At 41.1% G+C, this 24,465-nt stretch overlaps 3 protein-coding genes across 3 annotated transcripts; 1 reads left to right on the top strand and 2 right to left on the bottom strand. All coding sequences in view use genetic code 11, as the record gives it.

Annotated features, from left to right (window-relative positions):
- EGR_02470 (Dynein light chain 1, axonemal) lies at positions 1-13,229 on the top strand (the record flags this gene model as incomplete). The annotated part of the gene is made up of 11 exons (XM_024491719.1): positions 1-38; positions 986-1,181; positions 1,497-1,610; positions 3,832-3,873; positions 5,710-6,198; positions 8,492-9,010; positions 12,197-12,345; positions 12,380-12,435; positions 12,495-12,707; positions 12,745-12,825; positions 13,189-13,229. The coding sequence occupies 11 exons, from the start codon at positions 1-3 to the stop codon at positions 13,227-13,229; spliced, it is 1,938 nt and encodes a 645-aa protein (XP_024353870.1).
- A 127-nt stretch (positions 13,230-13,356) lies between these two features.
- Positions 13,357-16,846, bottom strand: EGR_02469 (hypothetical protein; the record flags this gene model as incomplete). Its single annotated transcript, XM_024491718.1, has 5 exons — positions 13,357-14,064; positions 14,143-14,741; positions 14,813-15,155; positions 15,394-16,299; positions 16,667-16,846. The coding sequence occupies 5 exons, from the start codon at positions 16,844-16,846 to the stop codon at positions 13,357-13,359; spliced, it is 2,736 nt and encodes a 911-aa protein (XP_024353869.1).
- Positions 16,847-23,540: 6,694 nt separating this feature from the next.
- Positions 23,541-24,047, bottom strand: EGR_02468 (hypothetical protein; the record flags this gene model as incomplete). Its single annotated transcript, XM_024491717.1, has 2 exons — positions 23,541-23,918; positions 24,009-24,047. The coding sequence occupies 2 exons, from the start codon at positions 24,045-24,047 to the stop codon at positions 23,541-23,543; spliced, it is 417 nt and encodes a 138-aa protein (XP_024353868.1).
- Between the last annotated feature and the right edge of the window lie 418 nt (positions 24,048-24,465).

Genomic DNA, 24,465 nt, shown 5'->3' with positions numbered 1-24,465 from the left:
ATGTACGCGAAAAGCAGACGCGAGTCATCGCTGTTGCGGTGACGCATTCGATCTGAAACCTGGGCTATTGCTTAATTCAATCGGTGTCACAAATGTTCCAGACAAGGGCACAATGTTGTAGACAAAATTTAGCCATCCTTACAAGCTCCCACAATTTAATGCGCATTTTGGTGCCTCAAGTCACAAGTTTTAGGTACAATTCGTTGCCTTGTATTGATCTTGATGTTCTGTTGGCTTGCAACAAAGCCATCAATATCGGCATCTGTTAGTCTAACCTAATTTATTTTTGATTTTGAACTCCTTGAGTGCTGGCCTCGCTTACTGGCAATGCACTTGCTTTAAATTCAACACCGCGGTTTTTGTGATCCTCATCCTCGTTCCCCATAGCATGTGTGCACTGAACCACTGACTTTTTAGTACTTCACCTATAGCTTAATGATTTTTTGCTGCCATATTGCGTTGCATCTTTTGCTTATTTGATTAATTTTATTCACTAGGGAGACTATAGTTATCGATCACTTGTCTGCGAAACCAGTGTCCTGTTTACATCCAGCATTTAAATCGCACGGATTTGTTGTTTTTGCTCCTAACATTATTTTGAGTCAATTTTTGCAGTGACATGGGGGATCTTATTCTTGTTCGAAAGTTAATTTGCGGATTTGTTATCTAGTGTGAATGCATTATATTTAATGAAGATTTGGTTCTCTATTGCTTGAGCCAACTGGTTTAAGGCTCAGATTTATAATCTTTCATTTATTATGGCAAATTTACGGGTCCATTGTAATAGAATGTTTGTGACAGGTTCGTCGTTTTTGTTCTATGCATTTTCAATCCTGTTTTGTAAACGACTCATCTTACTTATTGTTTACCTTGTGCTAAACGTCGCTTCCCCCAATTTTCTATCAACGGTCAGTGGAGGATCCTTGTTTTTTTATAAAGCGCTTTACTTACAGATATAAGTAGGCATTAACTTTTCTTTCTCCAGATCCATATCATTGGAGAGGCAGGAGAGGATAATGCGCTTCATTGATAATGCAAAGATCATCCGGGGCACCTACGACACCAAGGCAATGCTGATGGGCGGTGACAATGCCATCCGACTAAAGGCCGAGGTGGACATTGACGGTCGCGAGTTGACTCGTAGGTACCTGGAAACCATGCCGCTAGGCACGCTTTTGGCGGTGAGTGCGATTGGTAGTTTTATTATTTTTATGGCGATAATCTTGGTCTTATCTGGCCCGGATGTTTTAGTGATTTGTGACAAAAGTTAAACACCTGGCCAGTAAGAACCACCGATGATCGAGGCCTATCTTTCTTTCGTGAAATGGTTGCCCGTATATGCTTAAACGTTTAGCATTTTTATTTGGTGATCGGGTGTAAGTGTGATTTCTCTGCGAAAATAGGCGAGGACAGCGTTTTTGTCACCTTACTGTGACTTTCTCTGCTGAGTAGAAGGAATTGAGGCAGCTTTTTATCTGGTTTGATTTGTCTATCAGGAAATCCAAGCCATCAATACGGAGGAGCAGCTGATACATTTCATGCTGGACCATGGGGACCAACTGGTAAATACCCTTGGTGCTGAGATAAACCAAATTGAAGATAGTCTAAAGGTACGGTCTCTACTTATTTACTCCTCGGGTGTCATTTTATTGCCTGTTTTGCAACTCCCTTGAACTTCTCTAATCAATTTCCCTATTTCATTATAAAAAGTGGTTAAATGTTCTCTGTATTATTTTTTAATTGTTTTGTGTCGGTTATTTGAGGGTTAGCTTGCAATGCCATCACGCGTTTCTCACTTCAGTTTTTTATCTCAACCAATCGATGTTATTCTAGTCAGTATAAACTTTCAGTTGACTGCTTGTCTAGTTTTATTCTACTGAATGCATGTTCAAACAATGGGACATTTGTGGTATTCACTTCTCATTTTTAACTCATGAGTACCACATCAAATTGCTTAGGGTTTCCAAGTGAAGTCGCCGCGCCTATCAAGTTGAGGTCGCGTTTCTTCTAGTATGTACTCATGCGTTCGAAACACAGAGCGTCACATGCGTTTTCTCGGTTCGCTCGCACATGTCAGGATTTTTTTGCTTTGTCTGCTGCGCGCTCCTCAATAAACGGACGACCTATGCCACTAAAAGTAGATACATATAGTAATCACGATTCTCCTTCAACCTCTATGAACACGCGTTTTCGATTTTGTGGTAACAGTTGGGATGGTGTTATCCTGAAGAGTGGAGTCCACTTAAGTTTCTCAAACTGCTTTATGTTAAATATAAGTTTTTGGAAGCTGAAAGACTGAATTTATTTAGGTACTTTTTTCGCTCTCTTTTGCATCTTTGCCTTCTAAGGACGTGTTAAACAAAGTGGTACTTCTTTTTATTAGAAGTATCAAACTAATTTAAAGTTCCTTATCATTTCTGGCCTTCATAAGTCAAAGTGGCTTTGTAGTGAGTGCAATTAATTATACTTGCGTGAATCATGACCCATATAGTTAAAGTTTTTGCTCAAAATGTGGGATATCGCCTTTTATTGCTTTCGCTTCTCTCTGTTGATACGACCCAACTAATACCCATGTTTTGTACTATGCCTTTCAAAACTTTATGTTAAATGTACACAATCGCTGCTCCGCTGTTTCAATTATCCATTGTGGATTGTTTCTTAATGACTTTGTCAAGCATTTAACAAAATTTCATTTGTGTTAATCTGCTATTTTCCTGCAAATGTCTATACTATGCGCATTGGTATGGTTGGCAAGCCGACCAACGTCAACCTAGGGCTGGGGTTGAATAGGAATGGTTTTAACCGTGTGTCTCGATTTTTGCCACTGGTTCGACTCGTTAAAATAAATCTATTTTATGGTGTGTACCGTGGCAACTTTACCACTTTCACATAATCATTGGAGACGGCATGCTTTAAGCATCCTGCGATGTCTTTGCATTCATCACTTGCATCGTCTACCAGTCAATGCTTTGGTATGGAGAACGTATAGTATGCCCTGCGATATTCGAGGCTACTTTTTTATAAATTACAATCATGAAATTGTTTCTGAACGCTAAGTATCGTACTTGCTGTTTCGTCATGCGCTGATTCTTCCTTTTCTCTTCCCTTACAGAGAGAATTCCCCGATATAAAGCACATAGATATTGAAATCAACTGAGGCCATAGAGGCCGATCTGATACGATCGTCAACGTGCGCATGCCGCAAGCGAACTCAGGATCCATTACTTAACCCAACCTCCTGTACACACTCCGTCATACATGCCTCGCTTGCTTATTTTTTTCCTGCTTTTCTGTGCACAGACACAGTTATATCACTGTTTTGCTCAGCCTCCATGAGAGATCGATTGCGTGCTGGAAGTTGCGTTTGTTCAATGAAAGCTTAGTGTATTTTTATATCTGTAATATTCTAGTGCGAATAGGTATTCTTCTTTCTATTGAAACTTTTGATTCATCCCTGTTTCTACCTGGGAGGAGTCCAGTGAGCGTTTTTTAACATCTGATTAAATGGTTGTATGCTTCATAAATGTTTGAATCGTGTCAGTCTCATCGCAACTCCCGGACTGACTGAGGCCTCGTTCTTTGGCTGTGAGTATTTTATGTTTGCAATCAAGGTGCTCCTGCTTAGTTTATAAGCTGCGAATTTTCACTAGGTCGATCCGTATTTTGAGGGTGTTCGTGGAATTGCTTTTTAGAGCTAGATCGAATGTATATTGGCCCCCACCTCAGTCTGGATGTGTGTTTCGCACTTCAGCAAATACCTCTTTTTTGCGTGTCGCCTCTTGGACTGGATCATCGCTTAAAACCACTGATTTGGTATTGTTGCACCTGTAGGGCTATCGCGAACGTAAAGTAATAAGTCGTGCCAGCTCGGAAGTAAGTCCATCGTAAGCTCACGAAAGGTCACGGAGACGCAGACAAGTCATCACGACACCGGCGTGGCAGGCGAATTGAAAATATTGAAAAACCCGCGTAGTTGGGCATACAGTTACACACTGGATATCGCTGTGCCATGATGAGACTATCGGTAACTATGTGCCACCCCGCAAAATACGATGCTTTCCCACTCTGGTTTTGTTGATGCTTGATTCCTTTCATTGAAACCATTTCACCTCAACTGAATGCAAGTGCAATGGTATTCCCCGTCTGATTTTGTTAGTGTCATCGTGAACGCGTCTTTATTTTTCCCAATTCGGATACATGGAGACAGTTTTAGCAATCATATTTGTTACAGCATATCTATATTATCTCCTTTCTACCTTTGACTTGACAATATGCAAACATCCGTCAATTCTTATTAAAAAGGGAAAAGACGTATTTCCCAAATAAGATTGACAGTCATTCACTACGACGCAAGTTTGCGCACAGCCTCTAAGTCATTTCAAATAATCAGTGGTAATGGAATAGAATGAATCTTTTATCGACTTCTATAAAGTACTTTCAGGGTCATTAAAACTTTGGGTTTGGAAGATGATGCAAGCCTTTTCAAGCAAACAGGAAATTTGTATTTTCGTTTTAAATCAGACGTGCGTGAACCGGATTTCGTTCCGCCATCAACTTCAAAGTTGGCATTTATCTCAGGCTTGGGGGACAGTAGCTTGTCCTTTTAGGACATTTAACTGGGTAAATAGGTATCTTAGTCATTTGTGCGTCCCTTGTTTGACGAAAATCTGATATCCTAGTGTTATACTCAACTCAGCTGTCGAAGTTGACAGAAGCTTGATGTGGTGCTACAAATGGGGGTATTTATAATTCGAAACTTTATTAGTCAACCGCCACATTGGAGGCATCTTCACCCGTTACTGGTGAAGTGCAATCGTATGTGACAATTTTTGAACTGAGTACTCACATTCATCATATTTTTAGGTCCCCATTATCGTTTCGCTTATACTATTTATTTTTAAAGTTATGTGGAACAGAGGTACGTCTATTGCATGCTTTATCATTTATCTTATGCTCATTTGACTCATTTTTCCACAATGATTTTGTCAAATATGCGATTAATTGTTGCTCTTAACTTTGTTAGCATTAGAATTCTGTAGTCTGTTTAATTAGTACAGATTTGCACCATATTCCCTTTCTGTTTATCCATTGTTCACTTATCTACTTTACTAAAGATTTCAAGTCGACAAATGCTCTTTAATGCGGTCTCCTAAGATTCACCGGACATGGCTTATTATTACACTGACCATTGGTCTTTCAAGTGTATTGAAGTCCCTTGAGCACTGCTATCTACTTTAATCATATTCACTTTACGATACGTTCGCTACTCTTGTTCCACCTCGGAAACCCTGAAGACATATTTTGCTGACTCTACATTACCTTTAAATGATGAAATCGGTGGTGAAAAACAATGCTATGAGTAGTTATTTGCTTCACGGGTATTGGAATAAGGAATTTTTGCATCCACCTGAATGGCCTCAGCACAAAACTAGAGTTGAGCGACTTGCTTATGCTCTCATAACGTGCTCAAATTTGGAAAGAGGTGCAAATTTACGGAAAAACTGAAATTTGCCTATGTGCGTACTTTTTCTTGGCCAATAAACGCGTCCCCACCTGCCCCACCTCCTCCTCCAATGAGAATGCTCCTGCCTATCGACCGGCCTATCAGCGCTCGGAGGCTGCTCACGCGTGCTAACAGAAAGACGAGTCTGCAGAGCAGCAACGGCATCAGCACCACTTTTCATACACGCCCAAATGGGTCGTACCAAGGATACAGCAAGGGACAGCCTCCCCATGGAGAAGACTCATCAGCACCATCACACCTCATCTCACAAGGTCTTTTCACGGCTGCGCAAGAAGTATTGCTCTGGCACCTGCCTCAAGTTTGTCTACCTAGCCTGTGCGACGCTGGTATCAGCCAGCGTCATTATTGAATGCATCCTTGCGCATCTCGTCATCACCCCCTACATCTCTGAGTCTGTCTTTGAGTCAGGCGTCTGCTTCCTTTACTACACTGCCACCGGCAAGCGGGTGAAGTGTGAGAACAAGTGCTCCAAGGACCGCTCTGCCTTCCCATGTGCAAACGTCCAAGTCATCTACATTCCAGCTCCCCGGGCCCAGGAGAATCATATTCCTGGGATCATCGAGGCCATTCGATATCGAAATCCCACTGTCAGGCAGTACCTCGAGGTAAGGCAGGCTCGACTTCTCTACCTCTACGACTACTTCAGCACCTATGCTGCCTACAAGGCTGACAAAGTAAGTCTGCCGATCAACTGGTGCACCCTTTTATGCCAATCTTGAGTTTCTTTATTACTTGAGAATAAATTCTAAAGACAGCCTTCATTCATACAGTGGAGAGTGGAAGATGGCAAAAGGATTGTGGTTCTGTGTAAAAATTACCTAAAAAACTAGTAGCTGTTCATCGAAAGGAAATAACCGTATGTAGCTTCACCTCAAGAGTTTTTTCAGCAATTACAATTCATTTTGTGCAAATATTTGCTTTTTTCACTCAAATAATTCTCACCAATGAAAAAGCAGTCTAGGTGGAATTATACCCCAGGGGACTCTCCCTGGTTTTGCGGACTTAAGTAATTGGTACTGTGCAAAATTATTAAGCAGCATTATATTCCAAAGCATGCAAAGGTTCTCTAAGCTTTATTCTAAAAATTAATTTTAAATATCATTTCATTCTAAAAATCGCCCAGAGTTGTCTTTCTTGCTTAATGCACTTTAGACGCTGGAATGTCGAAGTAAACCTACCAAATCATTAATGGATTTGGGGTAAGTCAATTAAGCCTTCGGTTGAAATGAAGAAAGGAAGGATGTATCACCCATTCCTTGTTTACAGATAGAGAGGGTTAACGGCTAGGGGAGTGCATCAACTTCCCTCCTTCATAATTTGGTTATCAAGGTCTAGAGGCTGAGGCAAAGCTATGAGCTCTAACCCACTTCTTGAATCTTAGCAAAAAAATGATCCTTAATATTAATTTAAGAGTTTTCTAAACAAGTGAAATATATGGCCATTAGCATATCTGATTGGGCTTTCCACAGCATTACTTGGACGCAGATTTTATGCACGGATCAATGTCCTTGCATCACTGATTAATGCGCCTCAAAAGCGGTCTGATGGGGCGATTACGATTTGAGAACGAGTAGTCTCAACTTGAAGCAGAGGACGCTAGGAGTGGAGACGCATGTTGTCATTGGTGGGAAACCCCTAATAACATTCTCCACTCAAACAAAGTCTTAAATTCCATGCATAATCTTTTGCCCGTTCCCTGTTTCTGCCGTTCTATTCTCTCTCCTCCCGTCAGCAATGTACAGGTGCCACAGACGCCTCCAACCGACATAGTTAATCATCTAGTCCCCTATCACGATTTTTATAATCGCTTTAGCAGCCACAACTATATGAACTGTAGTTAATTTAAATGGTGGGAATTCCGTTATACGTAATAGCGCTACCCATAGCAAAGCTCGATTACAATTAGAGTGTAACAGTTGTGAACAATTTACAGAATTAGAAAACAAATGCGAGTGTTGCCTTTGTAATCCGGGCTTTGATGTTGAGTACATATTCATGCCAATAAAACAGAAATTGCCAAAATGCAGACTGAGGCGATAGCAACTTATGTGGAATATGCTGTCTGGATACGCATATGGATATGAATATACATATTCATATAGAGAAGAGGATACATGTTTGGCTTTAAAACCGGAAACCCAAAGATCCTAATCGAAGGTGATTCTTTCATATAATTATTGTCTTGCCATAAAACCAAACACTGTTGCAATTTGTAAGTGAATTGTTAACTGATAGTACGTCCATGAAAGGTATGCGTCCTTCTCTACAAACGGAAATTCGAACAAAGTGACTACCTCCTGAATTTCAAATCTTTAACCAAGACATTAAAGGACTCAAATCATGGCTGTGATTATATAGTTCTAAGGATTCTCTGCCTTGAACTTCTGTACTAATAACTAAAAGGGTACGAAGATGTGAATTGAGCGCTATTGGGCATGTGGCCATGGAACTCGTAAGGATTAATTCTCTTCTTATCAGAAGAGCAGGGAATCGTCAATCAGTTTTAAGGGAATTCGTTATTTTGAAGTTGAGTGTATGTAGAGACGCTTTAATTCTAGGTTAGATATCTACCTTCATCGACGTAGGTTGATTCCAAATTCAGTAGTAGAGGTATGACATTTGCATGCATGTTTTTAAACGCTGCAGGGATTGCGTATTTCTCCGGTGTGTTGTTCTGCCTGATCTAGACTGCAATGAGCTATTTGAGAAATTGGGTGAACCAGTGTAGGAGCGAATTCCTAATTTTGGCATTAGAATTTAAATTTACATTGAATTAATAACCCCATTTATTCTGCTTTGCACTTCTTCACTTTGGTAAGTGTTTTAGTGGCAAGAAACCATTTCTTGTAAATTGATGTCTGTGTGAAAATGAGACATTGAAATTAAATTTACATATATGCATTAAAATACTGTAAAATTTTGACTCCAAGTTTTACCCATATAAGTGGGGTCCTTCTATTACTGCAGTGCTCTACAAGTCCCTGCAACCGTCGTGAAGCAGACAACGTGGAAACTGTGGATCAATACCTGCGCGAGCTCCACGCAACTGGGCTGATGCCCTGCTACGCACTTCCCATGCGGGCAGAGTTCTCAAAGGAGATGCACAACTGGCGGGGTCGCTTCAATTCATTGACGATGCCCGTAAAGATAATAGGATCGCCAGAATCTAGGCGTGAGGAGGAGAGTGAGGTGGAGGCCGGCATTGACAACTTTCACATTCTGCCGGCTGCTAACGAACCCACCTTCCTCCCTCTGCTGACCATAGAGTGGCTGCGTGAGGGTTCGAACCTCTCGAAGGCAGAGGTGGGTTCCTCGCGCCGCCTTCTTCACTTTCCGCCGCCAGCACAAGGCGAGCTGAGTGCTGCAGCACTGATGCACCGCCTTTACCCCGACACCCTCCTCTTCCACTCCCTTTTCTGGCCCCTCGCCATCATCCTCTGCGGCCTTCTTCTCATTGCCCTTGCTTACGCTGTCGACGGTTGCAAGGTCTGGCGCACAGACATGACTGTCATCGCTTGACTCCTCCTCCGCACTCCCTTCCATTACAGATTTCACATGTGTGCACATATAGCTTTAGTCAACAGAGTAAATGAAAATGGTTCTTTGATGTCATCTCTTACTTATTAGTTGCACCTCGACTCAAAGGAAAACCCACAAATCAGTCTTTTTTCGTAAGGCTTGATTCTTTCATTCCCCGTAGTTTATTCCGATTTCCTCGTATAAACATATCCTTAGTTTCTTACTATCAATTCTTTTGCCGTTTTGATGTTTGTAAGCTCTTAAAAATGGGTTGTAGTTTACAAAGGAGGGCAAAGAAAGGAAAAATAAACCTAAATCTACCTCCATATACGAATTGAGGAACTCACTTATCTCGCTAACAATAATTATTGTACGTTTTGTGTAGTCAGCCCTCCTTCCCCCTTTTTTTGTTTGATAAACTTATGTGAAGCTTCGATGTCTTGTCGTGCTCTCCACACCACCATACCTGCAGTTTGGTTTCATATATGGGCTTTGAGCATGGTCAATACGGCTATGCATGGCATTTGGCGCTTCCTTTTTCCTAACAAAGGCGGTCGAGAAGTCCTAGTGTGTGAATGTCTCACATATGAACAGTTAAAATACAACCATAACTAGGGACGGAAGTAACCCGCATACCCGCATCACATCACCATGTACTCACAAACCCCACAGTCATTTCCACGAGGTACATGGATCGGGTTGTCCGTTGTTCAATCCGACTACTCCGTCTCACATGCCCAGAGCTACTAGTTTTCCTCGCCTGGCTAATCACACATGATACGACACTCACATTGAATAAACACGGTTTGCTATTACGGTTGCCTTCTGCCCAGTGCCATGTCATGCCATCACTGTGCATTTGAGCGGTGGGTGGGATTGCTGACGCCGAACCAAAATACTTTTATAATTAACATCTACACAACTTTTGTGACTTTATTTACAAAGACATTATTCTACTTAAGCGTTAAGGTTTTCCCTTTTTAAATTCTAGGTTGAAAATTCGATAATTTTTTCAAATGACGTTGCATGTCGAGGGAACAGTTTCTCATTCCAACATTCGATTTGGACACGTATTTAAGGTAGAAACATAAAACTTTGCAATCTTAAATTTACGTCCCAGCTCTTCTTTCGTCCTTTCACCGGTTTTGGAGTTATTTATACAGCGTTTCCCCGCTTTGATAGACTCAAATTTCGGTGTTGTGCCAAGCGGGGCTGCGCAAAATAGACACCAGTGACACACCTTAGATGTCACGAAGACAAACACCTAGTTTACAGTGCCCACTTATGGCTGACATTTTTACACTGATTTCTGGTTCTTACCGCTGCAGAATTGGTGAATTACTAACAGTATTTAACAGCATTATTATTTTTCATTGGCAGCATCTCCTTTTTAACTAGAGTATTTCACATTACGTACTTGAGTCCGAGACATAAAATAATACATCTGGGTACGGTTACCCTTATTTGGGTAACTCCAGATCAAGGGTACAACCCATTAAATTGATAAGTTGGAGTATGCGGTACAGATTCGTGCTCACAATATCGCCACCAGTAATTTTGCTTATTTCAACGATATAAATGTGGAACAATTCTGCAGCTTCGTACCATCAATACGCGAGAGGAATTGTTTAAGCACAGATTTTTCTTCAAGTCACTGAAGCATGGCGTACCTATCAAGCCTTTCTGTACGTGACTGGATGCAAGATTTGTTTTGTTTTTAAATTGCCTATTTGAATCTCCAACCACTTTAGCGGTGATATAGCATCCAGCCCACGCCATACTCATTAACAGCCCACCAAAACCCCATGCATTTAAAACCAATTTTTATTCCAAACCGTCCATCTTATGACGTTATCCGAGGGGCCTATGCGCAGCAAATTGAATTAAGCGTCCTTGTCTTCTGTGGGGTTTAGTAACTCCAAGGAATGACTCAATGATCAAAGCAGAATTTCCCGTACGCATACCACAGAGAAAGGGATTATTTTTAAGCACGCACAAAACGAAAGAGCAGTTTCAAATTTACCACTTAGTTGATTTTGGGTATAATTAGTGAGCAGTGATTAGTTGTCCTGTTGCACTATCTTTGTGGTAAACATTTAGAAAGCAAGGCAGAATTTCGGAAATTTCATAAACAATGTGTGGCTCTCCTATTCTGCAGAGCCACACCCCGTGCCATTTTCAAAAGCGCAGCTGTCGACTCAAAATTACTTCTGCGACAAGGTCAAGGATCCCCTGGTCAACCGCAATACAATCTAAGTTAATGCAAACGACTATATTAAACTAAACAAACGCTTGTCACTGAATGCGAAATTTGTAATATTTGATATGGAATTATGCGTCACCCAAAAACTTCATCCGCTGTTGTGAAAAATGGGGATTGCTTCCACATCTACTCAGATGCAATATTGTAAGACGTTTGTTGCTCAAACATTGGCTTTAGTTAAGGGCCACTTTGTGACTTGGGCATTGTAGCTTCAGTGGATAGGCCGGCCCCAGGGGCATGCTAATAGCCCCAGAGGCTGCTGCACGTTAAATTTATATGCATCCTGCATGAGCATTATGTCCTCTTTCATCTTCAGGGATGTCTCGGGGCGCCACAACACAATGACCATGTTAGCTGACTAATTTTGGTAAAAGGTGCAAAGTGGAAGCACAACTAATGGAGACTGGAGTGTCCAGGTAATTAGGCACGTGAGTAAGTAAGATAATGAGCCATTACACTTTAGGAGGTAGGTGAGAATTAAATTTACAAATGCCGAAATCTTTGCTCAATAGAATTTTCATTGCTTAGCTGATCATTAAGTTAAATAACAGAATATATTTCATGTTCAAAACACTAAAATTGCTTGATTAATTCTCTATACTGTCTTTGTTTGACATTTAATTAATAAATACATCTCCAGTGCTCAAAATTGTAAAAAAGCAATATCCTGTTTCACAGTCTGCACCAAGATCACCTTCTTCATGCATCTAATGAATTTTAAATGTTGCTTCGTGGGCCAGAATACTTCGAATTTAGCACTACTTAAGTGATGTGTGATCATTTTGTTTCGTTTGTTTTATTAAATTTATTATAGTCATTGCTAGGGTGTTATTAGCCGCTACGTCTTTATGAAATGGTTCGAAAGGGATTGGTTTTTAAGGTTTCATTAGGCCAAACCTACAACAATTAAAGCTGCTATCGCAGATTGGGAGGCAAAAACGAACCAAAAGGCGAGCGAAGCAACTGAAGTCAAACTCTACGCCCAATTCCCGCCAATAGAAAAAATGGATGCGGGATTATCTGTGCTGTCCAAATGCGAGTAGTGCCTTAATTTGCCGTTACACAGTCTTTAGAAGATTGTCGCTTTCATCAAACGCTATTGAAAAAATATCGAACCTACATTCTCTAAGTAAGGATGTACTTTACCCACTAAATGAATATCAGAGCACCTTCGTGTCCTCTCGTTAGCTAGAAATAACATAAAAAATATATCCGGGTTGGAACCACTCGGAGAGACTCTTGAGGAACTATGGATATCCTACAATTTGATTGAAAAGCTTAAGGGTCTCGGTTCTCTGAAGAAATTACGTGTACTTTACATGTCAAATAACAAGGTCAAAGATTGGGTTGAACTGCTCAAGCTAAACGAACTTCCATCTCTTGCTGACCTCGTCTTCGTCGGTAACTGCAAAACTTTGCGCACTTTAGGTCTTCATAGGAAATCCACTGGAAGAACACAACCAAGAGACATTTAGAGATGAAGTTATGAAGAAACTACCTAAGATAAAGAAACTAGATGGTAAGCACCGATATTAACCCAGTGACGTAGAGTTGACGTCTCTAAATTGTAATACCTCTGTTCTAAATGGTTGATCAACGAAACAAGTAGGACACTAGTTTACTCTTTCAAATGCTTCACTGGCACATGTTCTTGCGCTACCTTGTGAGAACAAACAATTGCTCAACTAAATGTTATTCCGTACGATAAAACCAAAAAAAAGAATACACCAGCATCAACGGCCTAGAGAGAATGAGTCACACTCCCCTGATTAAAGACCAACCCTACATACGCACGAACTCGATATGACGGATTAAATGCATCAATTATTATTCGTAAACGACCGATGGGTTGATCCGCTAATTTATGAGCCTCTAACTTCAGGCATTCCCTTCGTGCGAGACGACGCCGAGGAGGAGACTTGAAGATACTATTCGGCTAGTATAATACATTGGTAAATGAAGTGTATTTTAGACAATGTGAATAAACTTATCCCAATGTACAGCATGGAGAAGCGAAATAGAAACAGCTTGTAAACGTTCAAGTAAAAGCCTATTTCTTCATCTTCTTCTTGGCTTCGTCAATAATCTGATCTATGAATGAGTCGTACTTCTTTTCCTCATCTCTGCGGCTTAGAGACAGCGAAGGCGGCACAGATCCACTGGTAAGGAGTTGACACAAGTCGGAATAGAGCTCCTTGGGATATGTCGGATCCGCAAATTCACGTTTAGATTCGGAAATGACATCTTCAATCGTGAAAAGCTCAAATGTCGCCTTCGTCGACTTTTGGCGAGTTTTAACGACATTATTCAGCAGCTCATCGGCAAGGCCAGATACTTTAAATCGGGATGGTTCTGGTTCGTTAGAACTGTTGAAACCCAGACACCAGGAGCGTACCTCCTCTGCACGGCTTTGATGTAGTTCTGCAGCCCTGTGTTCGGAGAAATACCAGTCCTCGCTGAATATGTCACCGCGGGAAGTCAACATGAGACCACGAACCCCGATTGGCTTGATGTCACATTCATCTCGAAGTACATAAGCTGTCGAACCCACCAGGCCTGTGGTGAACCGCTCGTTGCAAAAATGAGGATCTAAGATACCACTGTGAAGATTGTTGAGTGGACAGTCCAGAATGTCAGTGAGAGTTCCATTTGTCATGCAGGGTCCAACTACAGTGGGCGGCAAGGCAATATTCCTGTTAAAATTGATCCCCATAATCGAAAGTTCTCCGGGCATCTGCGAAGCCGCCACGAGTGCCGCCTGTAAACCAAACAGAAGATCACTCAAAACTAATTTTCCAAAAAGTTAGGGACTTAGACCCTAAATCAAAAGCACTACCTGTGCGGGAAATTCGCCAGATTGGTCTTTGACATCGCAGATTTGTGCATAGGTTAAAGGACCTCTTAGGGCATGAGACCAGTGTAGGACGGGATGTCCGGGCATGCGCTTGTCCAGAACCAAGCCGCTGTAGTCAGTAGCAAGCAGAGCGTATGTGTCACCATACCACTGGGGTTGTGCGTAGAAAATGCTCTCGTAAGGATTGAATGACCGCCCCTTGTCCATGTCGACCACTTTCGTGGCCATGTTGAACAACTCCTGAGCCGCTCGCGCGCCCGAGATGCGGGTGTCAAGACAAAGAAGTCGTTTTGGTGTTGCAAGGCAAAGTAGGCCTGGAGCGTCTGCAAAACCCACACGCACCCACGTGGAAGCGTGGCTCAGTCGAAAATCAAGCTCCGCACGATAAAGCAACTGCTCTGGTGACAAAAAACCTCCCTTCTGCTTTTTTTGAACTTGCTGACAGTAGTCGAGGAGACTCTCGTAGAGGAAAGAGTTGGCATATGTCCGTTTTGATTCCTCAAATTTCGTGTAACATTTGTCTACGAAGTCCAAACTCGATGCTGCTACCGAGTTAGTCAGCAGGTGGGTTATGCATTCACCTGGAAGCGACAAAAAAGCAGTTAATCCAGAAGATACATACCACGCAGGAGGGATAGAGAAGCGGACTAACCTTCGCTGCTGAGTGGAATTCGACCGCACCACAGACGTCGATTTAACCCAGCATCAAAGAGTTCCACGACAGCCAAGTGCGCATCGGGAAAAGCCACAGGATCATGCGTGCGGCCAGCGAGAGCCCACCTGAGTGAGGCTACACTCGATCTGTCCGAATGTATGCACCAGGGGCATATGGCCACCGAGGTAGGTTTGTAGTAGTTGATGCTTGAGTTGAATTGAGTGTGATCACAATCCACCACTGTCAAACTCCCCGAGTCCAGAAGCTTGAGCCTCGTCCTGCTCGTAAATACCTGACTGCCTGTATTCCGGGCGATGGAATAAAGGGAAAATTCATCTAGCTGAAAAAAAAAAACATTTCTGTGCCTGTTAATTTCAACGCAATATCGAATTCACCTTTGCCGATTTTTTTACAGATTACAATCTATCTAAGCTTGCATGTTGAGTGAAGAACTCAGATAAGACATCTGTAGTTAGGATAATAAAATAAACGGTCGGGAGGACTAAATACTACTACTGTCGTTCGGGATGTAACAAGTAGTAAATCACATTAGCAAGCGATTTTGAATAACAACTCACTTGAACGGCGTCGATCTCACACACGGAAGACCCCACAAATTCATCAGGCACTTGAAAGGACGTATACTGATTTGTTGAGAGGGGAAATGAGACGGCGTTGGGGAGCAAAGCGAGAAATATCTTTGGGGTGGATGTGGTCAGAGCGGGTGGAGCCCATAACATTAAAGGATTCCCCTCTCCAATCACACGAAGGCAGCCACTGCCGAGGAAATCTGGATTCACCGGCCTTGCCGATAGAGCAATAAGAAAGGGGTCAATTCCACAAGAAAGATAAGACAATTGCGAAAATTTTGGTTGTGTTTCTGTGCTTGCCTCCTCATCGAAACCGAGGTACTTTGAAACAGCTTTGGCCTGCACCTCATCAAAAGGAATCCTAAACATAGACCCAAGGGAAGGAGTCAAAGGAGATTGGAGTTTAAGTCGTCTTTTTCGCAATATCTCGCGTCGAATTCCCTCCTCAACCTCCGATGGTTCAGCAGTCAAGTCTTTGACAGTGTTCACAATCTTCTCCAATGCTCTTTGTAATACTTCAGACTGGCGGGCCGAAGAAAGAACTTTCGATGTGGATTTCTCAATTAATTCCAAGAATTTTAGTGTATTATCCGCTGAAGCACGGGTTTCGATATATTTCCGCCGTCTCATTTGTGATTTGGACAAATTTGGTACATTCTGATTTAGAAAAGTCACAAACTTGGCACAAACAAATGTCGCACAGGCTTGTTCACCAAAAACAGGGTCGTCGAGGAGCTGCGTGATACCCAACTCCTTAAAAAGGGTTTTAGAAAATGAAGAAGATGAAAGATTCGCCTTTTTTTGGCTCCAATGATAATGAACAGGCAAAACGGGTTCGGGGCATCCAGCACGATGCAAGGCTCCAGCTAAATCGCAAGAGAGTTGGGGATGTACCTGAATCCCAAAAATAAATCACAGTATAATCATCGCATTAGAAGCCAAATAATTAACAGTTCCTGCTAGATTTTCCAATTATGCGTGATTTCTGAGGTGCTGGCTAAAATTACTTCCTTAAATGTGCCATAAATCTCAACCTCAAAACGCACCTATGTTCAGTTTTCAGAAATCATGCCTCATAACTAAAAATGTAGATTACAGCGATAAAGTGTGGTTCAGCAAACTTGTGTACATTCTAGATTGGAGGATCCATAATATTTGCTGTCTTTTATATGCAGAGAAAGGTGACCATACCTTAAGGACTAAATCAGGGAAAAAACGACACCAGAGCTATGCATTTAAGCAACGCAAATTGAAAGCGTACTTGGACTGCGTCGTCTGACAAGGTTAACTGGCAGGACCCCACACGACCCCAGTCAGCAGTCGTAGATCTCCCATTCCCAAACGGCACCCGGATACTCGGCAGTTGGTTAAGATGATTAGCTTTGTGGGTATGTATATCCCACCAATCCGGAAAGAAACCACGCGGGAAATCAGCACACATTAGAAAGAGTGCACCCCCTTAAATTTGCCGGGTCCCAAATCAGGAAATGGCTACACTAATTTCAATATCTTATTCCAGCCTAAATTCGAAGACTCCGAATTTTTATTTTTTATTATATTTATTGAAATTGTGTGAGTTTAACTTTGTAACGTTGAAGGCTTTTATTTTCTGTACACTTTAAAAAGACGAATTTGGTTTGCAATTTCTGTAACAATAGATCTATTAACAGCGTATTTCGACTTTCACAAACATTATAACTACGAAACATTTTAGTCGTCAGGTGACCTGGTGTTGTCGTCTTGGAGCTGTTGCACCTTAGGGTCTTCCTAGAAGTCTGGATAGAACACGCAGGTATGAAAAAGCAATTGATGTGAAGAAATGCTCAAAACTACAAACACAACCTTTCATCCGCGCTAAAAATGAAGTTTCGATCGCGAAAAGTAAAAAAAACAGTTGAGCAATAGTTGAATTGCTACACCGTTCTCCATCTTTTGATCGTTGTCACTTTTTCGCTTTGGCCATCACAAAGTCGTCAGTTCCTTAAATTTTACCAACAAATGGAAAAATTATAGTAGTCAGATTTTAATTCAATCCCAGTGTTACTTGTGGGCCCTACCGATTCACCCATATTCGAAGTTCAGCCCTCATCGTAAACAACATTATCAAAGGGGGGATTCACTAACTTTGTGGTGTTTAAGGTTGAAAGATCCTTTGCAGTAGGTAAACTCGGTATGTCACTGGTCTAAACGCAGAAATATTTAATAAAATTGACCAACTAATGTAGCTCCGAAGATCCAACTCCTTGCATCAATTTCGCCTTGCCACCTCGTTCCCATTTAGGGCCGCCTAGTAGTCTACCCAGGTGTTATTCAGGCTCTGTACATCTGGCACATTTAGGTCCTTCAAGTGTGGTATTGTCTTAGTTGTTAACAGTATTCTTGTAGAACATAAGATTGGAGTATTTGTCGAAGGTAAATGCTGCTTCTATTAACTTTGTACTCCATATTTCGGCCTATTTATTATCTGTAGCCGATGCTCCTTCTGTCCAGTTAAGGCTTGATAATTTGATAGTTGTCCCTTTGAATCGGATTCAGTTATCAGTACCACCGTAGTAGCAGTCAAGGTCTCACTGGAAATCTTGATGAGCTATACAATAATGGGAGATCTGTAAGTAATGTACGGTCATATCATCAAAAGGGAAGTGAAAGACGTGAACACTGAGGCGTCCTGGTAGTTAAATGTACAGTTATACACAAAACGTATCACTACAACTCATCTTAGGTTATTCTATCGGAAATAATAAACACACCTACTTGCCAATTTCTTTTCAAATTTTCCGTTGCATGGTTGTGGTGGATGATTTGCTTAACTTATGTGCAAAAAAAGGATAGGTTAAATGTAATTGAGCAAACCTTGCCCTTTTCATTCAGTATATGTGTTACAATTCTCCTTTTCTTAAGTTAAATGGCAGCACAAATTATTTCCCTATTCCAATTTTATCTGTTAATAATTCACTTAACTACGTTAGGGAAATTCATTACAATTTTAAATAATATTGAGTAGTTTGCATTCATTACGTTCGTGGGAAATGGTAGAGATACTTTTTGCTAACTGATTATGCTGCCCCTTGGGCATGATCGTCGACCACGCTTTACATAGTAATGTGCAGACTGTGTTTTGACCAATGGATTGACCTGTTTAAATAGAGGGAGCCGTTGAGGAACCCCGTAGATTCTGTTAGCTGCCCCATGGGCAAAGCATGTGGGACATAAACAGGGACGATTTTAAGCCGTTCAAATGAAGTGTGGCCATAGGTAATAAACAGGAGGCACGAATGATGGGCGTGCCTGAAAACTTTCAAAAAATGGCTTCCTACGCATTGGTAGTGTTTACATTTTCGCTCTCGACCGAACGTAGCGCTAATTCTGTTTCTACCAAGCATGAATAAAGGCCACATATTTGAACAATTTTAGATTTTCTCTTGTTAGTTTGCTTGCTTGAGTGGAAGCCTTGCCAGTGGACATTTAAACCCTTTCTGGACGGGCAAGTCCAACCGCCCGCGGTACATCCCGTGAGACCAGCTTGAGACTTTGATGGTCAAGCAGACAGAATAGCTATCTATTTTAAAATATTTTGATACCATGGACGCATTATTTAGCTGTTTACAGGATGAATAGGTGGGCGATTAGTCCTTGGTTAGAGAGACATTTTTATGGGCAATGTCTAAATTGTAACAGCGCTACTTTTGCGAAGGTAAGATGGATAACTTCGAGGATTTTGAAGCCAAATGGGTTTTTTAAGAACAATATTTTTGAGTGTGCAATATTGAGATGCTCCTAAGCGCAATGGTATGCTGTATGGACCTTTTTAAAGTAATAAAACTAGCTTGGTTACTGGCGGGCTAAAGAAAGCAAGCAGCACTCAAGTTCCTATAAATTTTCCTGTTTAAAAATACTGTACTGTATGCAATAATTTTACAGCCTTATCCAAGCAATCCGTGAGAATTGTGCTAACGTTTAACCTTAGAACTCAATATGAGGGAGAAAATGAGGCAATTTCTTGATCGACACATTTAGACAAGGGAATGAAGAAATTCAAATAGCAATGGATTTAGTTTCTTTGGACTTCGTTGCTAGTTTATGTTGATGCATTTGAATTAAGTTCTTCAGCCGCCCATTGCTTACCTAAAAACTAGAAAAGAATAAGAAAAAAGCCTAGTATTGAAAAGCAAAACTAAAATGTCCTCAATATTTATGAGGAGTTATTAGTGAAGTTAGTAGATTCTATTGTGAAATGAGTTTGTAACTGATGTCCCATTCTTAAAAAATACGATTTTCAAATATAAAGTAGGTGATTGTCATTTGCATTTGTGCCCTTACATTCAGTTCCTTAAAGAGCGTTACTTATAGCATTACCTGAAAATAAAGTATTTCCATTTCAAAGGTCAGTGCTTGGTGGCTCAAAACCTTCCACAGTGTGCAGTGTATTTCCGTACCATTTGAGTTAGCTATGAATTGCGCATTCAGGAAACAAGTTTGCTGATATCTTTAATCAACAAGCAAATTGAGACGTCCGATAGACTGTTAATTTGGGAATGAATTTATACATTCCATCTTGACATGGAAATTTGTAAGGAGCGTTTACTTTCAAGAAGTCATGCACTGTTTTAAAGCGGGAGTCCGCACAGCTCGCCCTACTTGAATTCCTCTTTCTCAAAGGGTATATGGATTTGGCTTGATGCCATCATTAGCAAAAACATTATGATCAACTTCAATTTCCACCAGGAACTTTGTGAAAACTCATACTTGGCTTGTTTTTTTAATTCTACAAAAAACAGACGTGTTGAGATATGATCAATTTACTAACTTTGCTAACGGTGTTGCTTTTAGAGTGAATTAATTTGAATTTTGCGAGTGGGCGCAAGGAGATTAAAATAACACCACATTTGAAGATCTTTGAACCCTTGGGAAAATAGCTTTATTTACTCAAGATTCTACGCAAAACGACCGAAAAAATAAGTAATTGGGATTATGGTATTGCCATCATTTTCTATGGAATCCATGATTAATGGCATATATGTGTTTTGAAACTTCGCCCCAGGAGCTAATGCTTCCTAAGCAGTTACATCTACTGCCGTCTGAAGTTTGTGGTATTTGATGCATCGTCCCTATCAGTGAATGACAAAGGGCATCCAAAACAACCGTTCCATTTTTGGGTATCAGGGTCAAACCGAGTTACCGCTCAGTATATTATTGTGGCACTTGAAGACATTACTCAAACCTACTGGGATGCACCATTATCTCTTAAATGCACCTGGCTCTATATCCTAAAACGAGTCAGTTATGTTAGCAGTGCTAACTGAAATTAAATGTAAAAGAAGTCTATTTTTCCTCCAAATTTTACAATTTGAAAATCCAAGCCTAAATTCACATTGCTATTGGTAAACACACATGCATGATTTAACATAAATTAACTTAATAAGAAAAAGCTCGTGCCCCTGTAATTGCAATTTTTAAGACCTACAACTAATATTTTGGTTCACAAATTTACAGGGTTTTCATCTTCCGTCATTTCGTATGCAAAACCATCTTGTCGGCTACAAAACCCCTAAAAAAATTAAGAATAGTTAACTACTTATGCAAACTACAATGCAATTATATTTCCTTTTAAGTAATCCGTTTTAGATGGACTGCAATTCTGCCCCATCATGTCAGCATGAAGTCCCACTATTTAGACAGAAGCTTCGGTTATCCCGTTCATCGGGAGACTTTAAAGTTAAAATAAACTGCGAATGATTTCAACTTACCGAAACTATGTCAAATCATCTCTTTCAACATTGTTCGAATCGCCTTTAGTCTCCAAGGTGTATGGCTCTATCCTCTCTGATCCTCGGTGACGTGTGTACTAAGGACAAATGTGTGAAATGTTTAGGTGTTGCGCAAATGCACCTTCAACGTTTCGTCAAAGTCGTTTCCGGAATTGAAACATTTCAAGTTCTTACAGTTTGTGAGTTATAAATCAGTCCTTACAGTTAAACACCAGTGCATAGCGATCACGAAATCTCATGGAGTAAGTGAGCAAATGTGCAAACTAATGTTTGCACATCATTTCGGATAAGCCATTCTTATTGATGAAACATTATATTCTGGCAGTAACTCTTACCTATACCCCCTTAATAATTCACTATTCCTTGTCTCTAATAAAGGAGTGTGTTTCCAAAGTAGGTAAATGGCGGCCTCTTATCCCGATTCAAAAAGAGGATGAAGTGCTAATATCAATTATCCATAAAAATTTGCCCTAGATTGGTCGGCAGAATCAGTCCCTTAACATGCATCGCCTTAGTCATGCACTCAAGGCCACCCAAATCATACTGCGGTATTATTGGGGAATGCTTAGGCGAATGGCTTCGGAGCTAAAACTTCTGTTCAATGTCTAATCTCACTAAGGGCTCAAATTCATTACTTTTGAATGTTTGAGATTTAGGTGATGCACCATCAATTCCACTATGTGAGGAGTTGTAACAATGGGAAAAGAAATTCAACATCGTTTAAATGCGCCACATGTAGGCCCTCGACTAAAGTTTATACAGGCAGGGTTTCGTGCAAAAAACTCAAACAATTAACAATGTTGTTATTGGTAGCGATAGTCCCTTGTTTTTTCGATTAGTACAGTGGAACTAGCAACACATCAAGTGTCCGCTGAGCTATTGGTCATTTTTACAAGTCATGTATACAACATACAAAAGCTCAATGGATGTATTTTGTCTAGTGTTCTACGCTGCTTTCCATTTACTTTAAATCCATGCTTCATTAAATATCCACTGAACCGAATTCATCTCGGTTCCAAAGCTGCAGGAGCTAGCTTTTGGTTAAATATATTGCGCCAAAAACTTCGAGAACGGGCAGTGCGCAGTCGCAGAACGCACTGTCCAGAAACGGCTTAAAGAAGTCGAGTGGCTCTGGCGAGGAATAACTCAACAACTGATGCATCCCGTTTTGGAGGGAAGACACTATTCGTAATAACAATGAGGAAATACGTGCTGCTATCAGTCAGACGACTTTGAGGCTAATGCGTCAAGAACCTACCTGAAAGTAATGGTTAACCCAACGTAAATGATGAAACGATTGCATTGCACCTACGTCAAATGGGAAGGGGAAGTCCTGGTGGAAGCTGAGCAAGTGGGTTGCACCCGCATGGATTAACAGACAACAGTATGCTTCAAGGTTCGTCTATTTATTCTTCACTTCCTTCGCGAGTGTCAGAAAAGCAGGGCATTCTTCGGTTGCCTGATTGACTGATTAGTGATGAAAAGTGGCTTTTGAAGTGCAGAGTTTTTTACCCGAACGAAGATATCACTGGTTACCTGCAAACGGCCAACCCCCATTCCACACTTCTTAGGTAGGCGCCACCTCGCCCATATTCCTCTGATTAGGATGTTTTGTGTGTGGTGGACTGGAGACATGAGTGTTCACTGGAACCCTCTTTCTGTAAACTAAACAATGGTTGCAGCTCAGAATCTGTCAACTCGGCACGAAAGTGGGAAGGATAAACTTTTTCCCCTCCATGAACAGTCAGTACTAGCCATTCAGTTAGAAGGAAAGTGCTACTTTTATTCATATAAGGAAACCGCCGGAAAATTTACCCTTGAGAAAAGTTGCACATGTGAATTAGATAATCAAAATATGGAAGTAAAGTGGTGACTAGGACTAGGTTTCCTGCTTCTAAAGACAAAACATTGGTCAAAAGTAGGAGTCGCAAGCTTGTACCCTACTAGGAACTGATCATAAGTTGGGTTTTGTACTGGTTACTATTTTACGGAATAAATGCATATCTCATGGAGGTTTTCGCATTAACTGGCACAAATTCGTTTGCTAAATGACCGCAGAGACTCAATTTGGATTTCGCTGTTACTGACATTGCATTCCGTGTTTTTTGATGACTTTTACTATGCTTTAGCCATGAAAGCCAGTGCTATCTAAATTTTTTATGTGTGGAGACCCAAGCACAGTTTTAACTGCGCTAAGGACACAACAAAGCGTGCGTTTCTGAAGTATCAAATCGGCATATAACGTTAAGATAACTGCGTTGAGGTGCGAATTTAAAAACCTGGTGTGAGGTCGGAAGCACCCGTTATCACTTAAATTAGTTTCGGAAGTGGCGATTCGAAGTTGAGCAAATACATAATTAGAATACACTATACCTCGTCGGGGTCGCCTCGAAATGTCTTGTGAAATTGCTCAATGTAATTTTGAAGAGCCTCTTCATCCGCATCCACCGGAGACACCAATCCTTCCACAAGGTGGTTTGACCCAACCATCCGACGTTTTTGAGCCAAACTCGACCCATCGACCTCTTCGTGCAACAGCTGTCCCATCCTCACTAATCGTTGCGTCTCTTGTGCCACCTCTTCTTGTAGGTCCTGACGCTTGGCGATGGCTGCTAGGACAGAATACAACTCTGCCTCCTTCTCCATCGTCTCCAGGACTTTCTTTGTCTTCGTGGCCATCGTCTTTTCGTAGAGCTGCTCAATCGCTTCGGCCAGTGTCTCGTTCTCATCCGTCAGGGGTCGTGCCTATTCAGTGGAAAAGAGGACCAAAAAACCAAAAATTTCAACATCTCACACGAAAGTTGCGTGCCACCGAGAGGGCAAATGACAGGACACCTCAACTGTAGAGGGAGGATTACACTGGGATAAATGCATGCCTCCGCATTTCCCACATCCGATTGGGTGATTCGTCCACCAATTAATTAAATCCATTGACATTGTACATAATTGAGCGCAAATTAAGCCCAAAAAGTGGGTGTAATTGGGGTTAAAATTGCCAACGTATCTTGTTCAATCAAAAAAGTTGAGTCTGCTTAAGCGTCTCATTCATGCTTCAAATGTATTCAGATACCAGCAATATGTCGGAGAGGGGTACGCAACCTTAAATTGGTGGCCCCCTAACAGACATCAGTTGTTAATTATTCCACCCCTTTGTGTAACTGGTCTTACACCCTAATTTTAAGTTCGCTCTCTGGAGAATCGGAATTGTATTAAAAGGTTCACCCTATGATAATAAATTGCACAAATGCTTTGATGTATGTAAACCGAAGTCTTTTTTTTGTTTCCACTTTGT

The sequence above is a fragment of the Echinococcus granulosus genome (genome assembly GCF_000524195.1).
Source record: "Echinococcus granulosus chromosome Unknown EG_S00011, whole genome shotgun sequence".
In the NCBI taxonomy this organism is placed as follows: Eukaryota; Metazoa; Platyhelminthes; class Cestoda; order Cyclophyllidea; family Taeniidae; genus Echinococcus; species Echinococcus granulosus.
This window is presented reverse-complemented; position numbering and strand designations above follow the sequence as displayed.